General features: G+C 43.8%; 1 protein-coding gene across 3 annotated transcripts in view; it reads right to left on the bottom strand.

Moving 5' to 3' along the window:
- Positions 1-12,793, bottom strand: part of Fmo5 (flavin containing dimethylaniline monoxygenase 5) — a 38,330-nt gene that overhangs the window by 10,321 nt on the left and 15,216 nt on the right. For all 3 annotated transcript variants that reach the window (XM_076574633.1, XM_042279567.2, XM_016001162.3), the window contains exons 3-6: positions 7,692-7,880; positions 6,092-6,254; positions 4,530-4,672; positions 1,618-1,817 (exon numbers count right to left, since the gene is read on the bottom strand). In XM_076574633.1, the coding sequence (XP_076430748.1) occupies positions 1,618-1,817; positions 4,530-4,672; positions 6,092-6,254; positions 7,692-7,880 (695 nt within the window). The remainder of the gene's footprint in view (positions 1-1,617; positions 1,818-4,529; positions 4,673-6,091; positions 6,255-7,691; positions 7,881-12,793) is intronic.

Below are 12,793 nucleotides of genomic sequence, written 5' to 3'. Positions count from 1 at the left end.
ATATATGCTGAAGTATTTTAAGTACTTTTGTTTTGATGATTACAGTTTACTCTCATATAGTTAAAAAACTATGCACCTAGGTATGTGTGTAGTCTGTGTGTAGATGTTAATCTATTGATATTTCAAGAGGGGACAGAAAAAAACACAGAAAACTGCTCAGACAGTCAAATGTAGGTAACAGGTACATGGGTAGACTTCATATTTGCTAATTTACAACTTTTCTGTAGATCTGAGTACTTAACCAATATAAAACATGGGAGACCAATGAAATGGCTATTTGACATTTACCAGCAGTAAATATCTCTTGGGCCAAGAATGATGACCTGAGTTGGATCCCCAGAACCCACACTGTAGAGATAACTGACTCATATAAGCTGTCCTCTGTCTCAACATGTATACCTTGCATGGCTTGTGTGACCCCCACCCCACACACAAATAAATAGATAAAATAAAAAAGGCACAACCAAGCATTTAAAATTAGGCTTTAGAAATGCTTTCATAAAAGTCTTAACATTTATTGACCAATTGTGTGTATGAAAGAGTGTGTGTCTATGTGTGTATACATATGTGGTCTTGTGTGCCACAGTGGCCCATAGAGGTCAGAGGAAAACTTGGAGGGGTCAGTTCTTTCCTTCCATTATGTGGGTCTTGGAGATCAAACTCAGGTCCATCAAGCTTGGCAGCAAGTGCCTTTACTGTGTGAACCATGTCATTGGCCCCAAGTCATTCCGTATACTATAATTTCATTCTATACTCCTACTATATTCCATGCTTTGCTGTCTGTCCCCGTGGGCCCCATTCAAACACATTACAGTACTGAAGATCAAATGCAGACTCTCACTCATATTAGGTAAGTGATCTATCACTAAGCTATATCCTCAACTAGTTTGTATTTTTTTACTTTTCTCATTAAGTTGCCCAGGCTGGCTTGCCTTGAACTAGGACTCATCCTGCCTCCACGTCCCCAGTAGCTAAGATTATAATCCTGCACCATCAGATCTGTCTCTATGAATTTTCAAAAACCACATTTGTTATTTTTCTTTCTATTGGTGTTTTTAAGGGAACATCCATTTTCTGGACTATGTCATTTCTTTTTGTGTTGACCTTGGATAAGTTACTTTGTCACATAAGATTCAATTTTTTTATATTCCTAGAAAATGGGCATTAAATTAGACCAGCCTATAAGGTCATTGTAAGGTCTGAGAGAGAGCATAGGATTCACTTAGCCAGCTCTACACTTACAGAAAGCCCTCCAGAGGACAAGGTGTATTTGTGTTACGAGTTTGTCTTTTCCCTCTGTTTGTCATGCCCAGTATACGGAATGCCTGGCTCACAGCAGGCTTGTTGGGTGGAAGAAAAATGATGCACTGACCTCTGCCACTGTGTCTTAGTTATTGATGAGTGCTGTACAGAAAGAACCGATACTATGAGAAAATAGTTACATCAAGAATAATGATAAGCTGAAAACCTACAGAGCAGCAAGCTGGAGAAAAGAATCTCTGGTTCTACAGATGTTCTTAATGTCTGGGCAGGGGTGGCTCTGCTAGAGCCCATGTCAGCAGTGCTGGTCTTTGGGCCCTGGCCATCTCCAGCCCCTCTCCCATCCTGGGAACGTACCTGTGTTTAGGCTTCAGGCCAAACATTTCATGATCAAATCTTTGGTTCATCTGTTTTTCCATAAATCCGTTTACTATTGATGGGCTAAGGATCTTTGACAAATAGTAGGAAAGTCGAGAAGAGAACAGCAGATCGGTAGGATATCCATTTTTCCCCACGCGGTTTAAGATCCAAGCTCCTCTCCTGGTACTGAGGAATACCTGGGCCATGGGAAACATTGTTTGTTTTGATCGGTCTGTTCACGGTCCTTCAAAAGCAGTCCCATGCTCCTTAAGGTTAAGTCCCATATAGCCTTGTAAGCAAAATGCCCTCCTGTTTCCTTCCTAAGCTGGCACAGTCACTGGCCATGCATACATCTTGCTGTAATCTACTGTCTTTGCTAAACAAGCCCTTTTCTTATAAATCAGTGGTTCTCAACCTTCATAATGCTGATGCTCTTTCATACAGTCCCTCATGTTGTGGTGACCCCCCAACCATAAAATTATTTTCATTACTACTTCATAACTGCAATTTTGCCACCGTTATGAATTGTAATGCAAATATCTGTGTTTTCTGATGGTCTTAGGCGACCCCTGTGAGAAGGTTGTCGTGACCCACACATTGGGAACCATGGACATAAATCCTCCCACATCTACGCACTTTTGAGTCTCAGATCAAATCTGCTCCCTCCATGAGGACACCACTGACCTTTCGAGGGGATCATTTTCTCTCCTCCCCCTGAGCTTTCCTAGCACTTACCATCTACAGAACACCTTAAAAAATACAGATTCAGGGCTGGAGACACGGCTAATAGGGAACTCACCTGCTGCCAAGCTTGGCAACCTAAGTTCCGTCCCTAGGACCTAAACGGTGGAAGGGGAGAACCAACTCCTGTTGGTGTCCTTTGACCCCCCACATATGCATGGGCACCTGTGTGCTCCCCCTACCCCCACAAAGCAAACAACTGTAAAGCAATTTTTTAAAAAAGCTATGGAATACTAAAACTGAAAGGAACTGCAGATCATTTAATCCAAAACCCTTAGTCATTTTGCCACTGACATTATTTGCAGTGTTACAAAAACCTTGTTTATCATTTGTATCATTTATATTACATCATTTATCATCAACAACCCTGTTAGAGAGATGGCCAATCTCCACCTCAAAAATTTATAAGCTCTTGGCCTCTGACTCTCCGAGTGTGTTTCTGCAGAGCAGGAGGTATAACCTGGGCACCCTTAGTCTCCCAGCATATCAGCATCACTCCTTACTGATACCTGTGACCTGTAAGTAAGCCAGGCCCTTTACATTTTAATTTAACCAGCACACTAAACTCTTGAGGAAGCCACTGTCAGCCCCATTTTATGGATGGAAGGAGTAAGTCACACAGCCTGAGGTCATCCAGCTAGAAAGTGCAAAGCTGACTTTTTCTGCAGTGTCTAACTCCCGAGCCTGTGTAAGGAAATTGTTTCACTGACTGATGAAAACAATGGAGACCGCTAGTGGACCTAGAGGAAACAGTCTTCCAGTGTCCCCCACTGCCAAAGTCCACGTTCAAAACTGACTAAAGGCTGATGATGTTCAATTACCAGCAAGTTATTACTTTTTCTATTCCACATCTCCCTCTGGAGGTGGTTTCTAGAGCTGTAACAATGTACTTTGCTTCAAGGTCTTTGGCTTAAGCTTTCAAGCAGTGAGCTGCCTGTCTGCAAAGGAACGATCCTTTCCTCCACACGTACATCCTCACCAGTGGAAACCCGAGGGCTTACATATGAAACGCTTCTGCATGTCACGGGTGAAAGTGCACACACATATTCCCAGGAACCAGATGCTTTTGTGTATCAGCTATACAACTTTGGCAAAGTGAGGTCAATGCTCAGGGCTGAAGTAAAAGGTTTGCCATTTACTAATCAGTGACAGTAATATATGTACCCAATGGAATTGTGAGAATGGTCTTTGTGCAAATGGTGTGACTTACAGGGAGCACGCAATACATGTTAGTGACTGTTACACTTTAACTCCGGTTTTCCATCGCTACCTGTTTACAATAAGCAACGAATTTACAAATCTTACTTTAAAAGGGCTGTGTAAGGACATTATTTACTCAATATAATCTTGCATCTTCATTGAGTCACTACTTTATTGGCAATAGGTAAATGCCTACCTGTTTCTCAGTAATTGTGATTATTCTGTTTCTGTACAAATATGTTCAAATTATTTTAAGAAAAATCCTTAATGCTACAGTTTTGTTCAACGATATTTACACAGTAACTTTACCCCAGCAATACCTCTCTTCAGTGCTGTTTCCATGTCTAACCATGAAGGTGATTTCCTATGTCACTCCACGAGTTAATTCTATAATTATCAGGGAATAATTACATGGACAAGAAAGGGATATTTTCACTTCACAAAAAAACATTATGCTATGCTGGAAAAATGGCTCAGTGACTAAGAACACTGGCTGCTCTTGCAGAGGAACCAGGTTCAGTACCCAGCACCCAGGTCAGGTGGCTCACAGCCACATGGGCTTCAGGAGAACCTGATGCCTCTGTAGTTACATATGTACACACACACACACACACACACACACACACACACACACACACACACACACGCAGTGAGAGAGACAGACACACACATGCATACAGACACACAGACATAGTCACACACACATACACACACACCATAATAAAAATAAGTCTTTAAAAAGCATTATGTCAAACTTCCTTGATGCACTGAAATTCATCGGTCCATTTGAAAATGTTGATTTATAGGTTGTGTATTCAGCATCAACCCTAAAGCTGCAACCTGGGCAGTGAACAAGCCCCACGTGTTTGCTGCAGGCCCGGGTGGGCCATGTGTAGGTCTCTCTGTTCTTTCCTGGGTCTACTTCCTTGGTCAGAGTGAAGCAAAGTAAACCAATTATGGATGCAAACCTGCTTGGCTGTGTGGCTGATCTCCACAGCCAGATCCCCTCCAGAATTCCCAATGCCAATTACAATGACTCTTTTCCCGGTGAATTCTATTGGGTTCTTATAGTCTCGGCTGTGAAAGTACTTTCCTTTGAACTTTTCAATTCCTAGAAGAGAAGGGAAAATAGTTATTGGGGGATGGTTTGTATGAAGGATATTATTTGTCAAACCACGTGTTTTGTTTTGTGGTGTTTAAAGTTTCAACTTATATTCTCCATATTCTCCCTTTATTAAGTGACTCTCTCATCTTTCTAAACATTTGCTTCTTTTTTTCCTCTCGTTGCCTTTGTGATTTCCCTGTCATAAATAATTTGCATTTTGAATCTGTAGACACAAGTCCAGACAGCCTCAGAAAACCTCCATTCTCCTTTATTTTTCATCCCCACATTAAAAAATACATATTTTAAATAAGATTTATTTATTCATTACATATAGTGTTCTGTCTGCATGTATACCTGCAGGCCAGAAGAGGGCACCAGATCTTATTACAGATGGTTTGTGAGCCACCATGTGGTTGCTGGGAACTGAACTCAGGACCTCTGGAAGAGCAGTCGGTGCTCTTAACCTCTGAGTCACTCTCCAGCCCTCATCCTCACAGTTTTATGTGTGTATAGGGCATATGTAGAATACATTTTTAAAGGTCAAAGTCCAGGCCAGAAACATGAAATGAAATGCTTTAAGCTTTCACTTCATTCTTAGAAACTCAATATTTCTGGTTTTTTTTCTTCTCCTTCTTCTTCAATTGATGGAACATCTCTAATTCCAACTAGTGCTAATCAAGAACTCTAGAATTTCTTTAGGTTGTGAGGAGAAGAGTCACCATGAGTTTTAAATACAGTGCTATTTGGCAGGAATACAATCACTCTAGAAGCATATTGAAAATCGATCTCATCACTGCATAGATACCATACACACATCGATGGCACATGTCAATAGAAAGACACAATAAACACGAGCGTGTGAGGCTGTTGCTGGTATAACATGGCCCACGAGTCTACGGCACACTTTTTAAATACATGGAGGAATTATACAAGGTACAGTGTAGAACATACACAACAGTAGGTTACCCATCGTCCAGTGTTAGGTATTTAACAGGCCCACATGCTACGATGTTAAACAACTAGACAGTGCAGCAGACTGGTCTACAGCACAGCCCTGCAAACATCACTCTGTGCTCCTGTGTCACGAAGGCTGAGCCCTTACAAAAACAGCAGGAACTTTTCAGCTCGGTTACAATAGTATGGGGCTACCATTGCACATGTAGTCATTCACTGACCAAAAAAAAATATGACATTTGTGGCTCATGATCATAGCTGGAGCTCTGATTTTCTTCCAGTCTTCCAAACTGCCATCCTCTGCACTTCCAAAATGGCAGCAATACACATTACCCTGACATCTTCAGGGGGATGCATTTAATTAGGGGAAGACCTCATTTTTAAGACTCACTCAGACCCCACCCTTCCCATTCCTCAGGGGTCAGACCACAGTCATGGCTGCCGCGTCTTCCATCACGGTGGGTTACTCACCAGGAAAGCTTTCCAGGGGTAGGTGAGCGTCCGTGTGATGGCCTGTACAAACCAGGACTCCATCGAAGACATCCACCTGCTTTTTCCCTCCACACTCAGTGACCACCTCCCATTGACCTGAAGTAGAGAAGTCAGGTTGCTTCTTCACGGTGCACACTGTGGTCTAAAAATGTGACAGAGAACTGTAGTCACAGCTTACAGAGTCTGTGTCTTCCCTACACAGCTCCCTACAGAATGGTACACACATAAAGGGCTGTCACAGGTACCATCACTTACAGGGCCTCTCTTGGGATATCTGGTTCACACAGTCCATGGATGTCAACAGGGCGGGCTACAAAATCGGGTAGGCAATGGAATGCACTGTCCTCTGCTCTGAGAACAAACACATTGCTAGGTCTCTTTGTGCCCTAAGGCTCTGCGGTGCCTGAATAAAAGTAGGGGCTTCTCCCAAGCATGAGTGACATATGAACTAAGGACCTGTTCCTCCTCCATCCCTTGATATTCCCACCCCCGTGTCTGGCCTTAAACAGAGGACTCAGCTTCAGGTTCCCCTTTCCGCTGGGACTAGAACACCACCCCACTGGCCCTCATTGTTTGTCATGGAGTCTTTCTCTGCCTTCTACAGCGGTTCGTTTCACGGGCGATTCTAACGAGGCGGTGAGATGGGGTTATTGGTGGCATACTTTTTAGCTTTGTGAAATAAACAAATAAATAAATAAATAAGGGTTGCTCTAAACAGCATAATAAGAATGTTTTCTGGTGAGCTTCTGGAGCCTTGGCCGGAATGTCTCAGTGGACTGGAAGAGATCCCACCCAGCCCCACCATCTTGAACCACACCACGTTCTCTGTCACGAGCATTTACGCAGGTCAGTGCTTCTGCTTGGATCATCTCTCGGAAGATTCCTATTCGCCCCTCAAGTCTCAGCCCAGATATAATCTGTCCTAAAACAAACTCCGCTGAAGCCCGGTGTGTCATGTCCTGGTGGGCTGGACACCCTCCTCTGGGCGGCCACGGGGAGCTCCCCTCAGCCGGGGCCTTTTTTGTACCTCTTCACTTTTATTAGTTCCATACATAATACAATTTTTCTCTGGCTTTTTTTGTCTCTGCATTTTTTTTACTGCTCGGCACAGTGCCAAGCTTATTCAAGAAGTGTCTCTCTTAAACAAAGGACAACCCACGGGCTGCAAGTGCCAGGCTCTGGAAGTTGTTACCTTGGGCAAGATTTAGCAGAATAGTCACGAGACAGTTTGGGCTGTTCCCGGATGTCATAAATACGTGTTATTTTATGGCCATGATTACAAATTATAGTAACGTGAGAGAAAACTTCACAGAAAGAAGGAACCAGGAATAATCTAGGGTGATAATCATGTTGTTTTATAAACAAGGACATTTATAGAAATCAAAGGTGAGAAACTCATTTGTCCAAAAGTACAGGTTAATCTGTAGTAGACTGAGGACCATAATCCAAGGTGTCTTTGGACAGAATAAATATATGTCCATTTCAAGTTAGTCTTGACAGATAACACAGGCAAAAGAAACTTCATTGTTCATTGACCTGGTGAACAATTTCAAACAGGAAGCACACGAAAATGTCTTACCTTGAATTGGATGTATTTGAGAAGGTCAAATTCTTTAGCATACATCCTGAAGTACTCCAGGACCTGGGAGTTGTGCATGAAGTTGGGGTAGTGGTCTGGGATGGGGTAGTCACTGAAGCACATCATTTCCTTAGAGGTGTTGATGATCACGGACTTGTAAATACTGGCCCTGCCTTCTTCACGGTTCTCCTGCGGCAAACAAGAAGGATTTATGGCAACGTGAGAACCGAACTCAAGGTTTTTAAGTAGCCAAGGAGCATTTAAAAAGTTATCAGAGTGGAACGTATTTCAACCAACCAACTAACCCCCCCCTACACACACACACATACACACGCACGCACGCACGCATCTCCCAATATATGTCTTCCTTGTAGTCATATCTTTGCTCTTGACACTGAACTGTCTCTAGAACTTTCTTCTAAACAGCAGCATACACTTCACATGGCACTGAGTACCTTCCACAGCCAAATCCTAAGTAGCCTTGCAGTGACTGGCTGAGACACTTAGAAAGCTCACTCTGGTGGGAGCCAAACTCACAGAAGTCCATAGAAGCTACCCTGAGACCACTGTACTGTCAGAAGCTCAACCGAGGCCCGTGAAGAGAGTATCTGAAGCTGAGAATTATCCACCCAGCTCCCACTAACCTAGCCACTCCCACTGTAGCCCTAACCATGTGAAGGGCCGGTCTCAGCTGCCCTCTAATTATAACACGTGAGTCCCGAGGGAGAACTGCCCAGCTCAGGGGCTAAGTTGTGGGGGTTTTCACACACTGCAGCACCCTCGGAAAACATTGTACCTCATACCAATCCAGGTGTGAGGCTGCAAGTGGCCCAGCACTTAGGAGCACCTGCTGCTCTTGCAGAGGACCCAGGTTCAGTTCCCATCGCTCACATGGGAGCCCACAACCATCTGTAACTCCGGTTCCAAGAAAATGTGATGCTCTCTACCGGCCTCTCACGCATGCAGTGCAAAAACATGCGGTCAGCCGGGCGGTGGTGGCGCACGCCTTTAATCCCATCAATCGGGAGGCAGAGGCAGGTGGATCTCTGTGAGTTCGAGGCCAACCTGGACTACAGAGTGAGTTCCAGGAAAGGCGCAAAGCTACACAGAGAAACCCTGTCTCGAAAAACCAAAAAAAAAAAAAAAAGACATGTGGTCAGGTAAAGCACCCATACACATTCAAAACAAAAGAAAACAAAAGCAGGTGAGCCCTACAATTCATGAAAGAGGAAATAAAAACTAACTTTGTGGCCAGTCACATGAGTGTTTATGTAAAAAACAAAACAAAACAAAAACAAAGAATACAAAGTAAAACTGCAACTACTCCATACAGCCAGGCCATACAGAACAAGGTCAGCCTACAAGTCACTGCAGAGCTAGGGCAGGGCTCAGCTGGTTGCGAGCTTATTTTGCAAGCATGAGAACTTAAATTCAGTTCCTAGAATTATCCATCCAGCTGACATTAAAAAATGTCAGGTGTGGTGTTATGAGCTTGCAACGGCAACATCAAAGAGGTGGAAGCGGATGGATCCCCAGGCCTTGCTGTCTTGATTGATTGCTGTCAATCATCCTCGTTTTCTTAGCAAGTTCTAGGCCAGGGAGAGAAAGAGGCTGTCTCTCATAAAAAATGGACATGCCTGAGGAACAACGCTTGAGGTTGCATGCATGTGAACCTGCACGTGTGCACACTTGTACATGCATACACATACACACTTACACGGAGATACATAGACACGCACAGGCACGCACACAGTCAGTGGCATAACCAGGCTTGGTGGTGCAGACTTGTAAGCTCAGGACTTGAATGCTGAGCCGAAGAATCCTGAAGTTCAATGCTAGCCTAAACTACATAATAAATTTGAGGCCATCCTGGGCTACAGAGCAAGACCTTCAAAAAATAAACAAGTAAGTAGACTATCTGCATACAAGAAATGAACAATTGGAATTTTTAATTTTAAAAATACACCATTTAAAGCCGGGCAGTGGTGACGCACGCCTTTAATCCCAGCACTCGGGAGGCAGAGGCAGGCGGATCTCTGTGAGTTCGAGGCCAGCCTGGGCTACCAAGTGAGTTCCAGGAAAGGCGCAAAGCTATACAGAGAAACCCTGTCCTGGAAAACCAAAAAAATAAAAAATTTTTTTTTAAAAATGCATCATTTACAAGACCATCCCCCAATTAAATACTTAGGCATAAATCTAACAAAAGATGTATAGGGGAATATGAATAAACTACAAAACAGAGCTAAAGAAAAGTCAAAGATTGAAATAAGTGAAAGCTGTTATCTTCATGGATTGTTAAGACGCCTGCTCCTCCTGCCTTGCCCTGGAGACACAGTGTGGTCCCGGCAGCAACCCAACAACCTGTGAAGGTTCCCAGCTCCTGGAGCATCCTGAGCAGACACCTGTATAGTATGTTCCTTGGAGACTCTTTAGTTAATTAGTTTGTTTGTTTGTTTTGTTTTTGAGACAGGGTCTTACTATTTATCTCTGGCTGTCCTGGATCTCCCTATATATACCAGGCTGGCCTTGAACTCACAGAGATATGACTACCTTTGCCTCTCGAGTGCTGGGATCAAAGGCATGGGCCACTGTATTTTAAATGCCCCAGCTAGAATTTTAAAGTCATTTATTCGTTTATTTATTTGTTTATTTATTATCTTAACTCATAGAAGTCTGCCTGCCTCTGCCTCCTGAGTGCTGGGATAAAGGCTGTGGACCATTACTCCTGGCTCAGGCCCTGATTTAAACTTAAGTATATTGGACGCTAATACATGGCAGGCATCCTGAGTGGCCCTAGAATGGAATGCTGAGCAGTGAAGACATGGCTGTTTTGAAAGAAGCCAGGGCATTATGATGAAACACAAAAGATTGATTTTTATAGGATGGTGAAATTCTGCCAAGAGGGCAATCAGAAAATAAATGTTATTAGATCTCTAGCAGACAATCATCTCAAGCCACTTTCGCAATAAAAATCACAAACCTGATATTCTGGCACGATGCTGGGTACTCTCCCAACTTCCTCCCTTCATGTGTTAATTTCATGCTCGTGTGGGAATTACTAAACCTGGCTCTGATGCTTAGCAGAGATCCTGAGCATGCAGGTCCCAGTCCAGGCCTCCTGAATAATACCTGGCATGCCGCACCATGCACTCAGCACTGTCAGAAGTGACCGGTACACGTACTCAGTTACTTTCTGCCCACGGTTATAAAGTAGGCACTATGTGAGCTCTTTCTTGTAGAAACAGCAGACATGGAGAAGTTACGTGCTTTCCCCGAAGTCACACTCCTTCTAGATGAGAGACAAAGGCTTTGAAGCTAAAACTGTGTTCTCAACCCTAACCTCTGTTCTGACTGCATTCCTAATTAAGAAGCTTTTTGGCCCACGCCCAAGGCTGATAAAGGAATGGGGGTCTCCTAAGGGAATCCTTTTTCCCTCTGAATAACGACCAATGCCAGAGTGGATGTCTGTCTGTCCTGAGGCACGATGCAGGGCTGCACTGCTGTCCAAACTGCAGAGTGGCATGCAGCTACTTCCAAGGAGGTGGCTGGCGCTGCTAGATCTTATGAAAAATGAAACACACGCCTGACACTTCAACACTACTCAGAACATGAGTTGAGGATGCAAGCTCAGGGCACGCCAGTCAACCAGTGACTATCAACCATCAGCGAAGGTGGTTGATAGTCACTTCCTAAGCACAACTCTCCCTCCAGAAGAAAGTTTTCTTTCTTTCTTTGAGACAGGGTCTCTCTACACAGCCCTGGCTAGTCTTGAACTCACTGTGTAGACCAGGCTGGCCTCCAGCTCAGAGCGATCCGCCTGCCTCTGCCTCCCGAGTGCTGGGTTCAAAGGTGTGCAGCACTGTGTCCGGCTGCTATTTTAACTTGCATTAACAACTTGCCCAGTTGTATATGCACAGGGTTCAGAGGAAAGCTAGAGTACTAAAGGAGAGGCTAGTGGCTGGGGCAAAGGCCAAGGAATTTGACCTTCTCTTCTCAAGGGAAGGAAAAGTTTAAAGCAAATGGCATTTTGTTGTTGTTTTCGAGACAGGGTTTCTCTGTATGGCTCTGGTTATCCTGAGAAATCTTATTTTTATATTCTATTCAAGGACGAGGATTGTCAGGATTACCTCAAGTGAGAAGGAATGTGTGTGCTGTGCATGTGTACATGTCTGTCTGTCTCTCTGTTGGGGTGTGCATGCATGCACGGTACATGTAGAGGTCAAAGATCAATGCTGGGTGATCTCCCTCATTGCTCCTCACCTTATGTATTTGAGACTGCATTTTACTGAGCCTACAGCCTGGCTCACTGGGTAGCCCCCAAGTCTCATGAATCCTATCTCTGAGCCCCCATAGTTGGGATTACAAGGGCATGCGGCTTCACTAGGCTTCTTTCTTTTCTTTCCTTTCCTTTCCTTTCCTTTCCTTTCCTTTCCTTTCCTTTCCTTTCCTTTCCTTTCCTTTCCTTTCCTTTCCTTTCCTTTTCTTTCCTTTCTCCCTTCCTCCCTCCTTCCTTCTTTCCTCCCCTCCTTTCCTCGTGAGTGCTGGGATGAAACTCAAGTCTTCCAGCAGTAAGCCCTTAGCATTTTCTAGAAAAGCCATCTCCCCAGCCCCAGGATTAAAAAAAAAAAAAAGATTTCTTTTTATTTTATATGTGTGAGTGTTTTGCCTACTTGCATGTGTGTGCTATGCTCACACCTGGTGTCTGAGGAGGTCAGAAGAGGGTCTCAGGTCCCCTGGAGTTTGTAGGCTGTCAAATGGGCTCAGAGCAAGTGCTCTTACCTGCTGCACTATCTCTCCAGCCCCGTTCTGGGAACTGCTTGTAATAGAAAAGAAGATGGGGGGCTGGAGAGGTGGCTCAGAGGTTAAGAGCACTGGCTGCTCTTCCAGAGGTCCTGAGTTCAATTCTCAGCAACCACATGATGGCTCACAACCATCTGTAATGAGATCTGGTGCCTTCTTCTCGCTTGCAGTCATACATGCTGTATACATAATAAATAAATAATAAAAATAAATAAATAAATAGGATTTTTAAAAAAAGAGCAGTAGTCTCAAATTTAAAAAAAAAAAAAAAAGAAGAAGAAGAAGATGGAAAGGATTGCAAG

The sequence above is a fragment of the Peromyscus maniculatus genome, chromosome 6 (genome assembly GCF_049852395.1).
Source record: "Peromyscus maniculatus bairdii isolate BWxNUB_F1_BW_parent chromosome 6, HU_Pman_BW_mat_3.1, whole genome shotgun sequence".
Lineage (NCBI taxonomy): Eukaryota > Metazoa > Chordata > Mammalia > Rodentia > Cricetidae > Peromyscus > Peromyscus maniculatus.
This window is presented reverse-complemented; position numbering and strand designations above follow the sequence as displayed.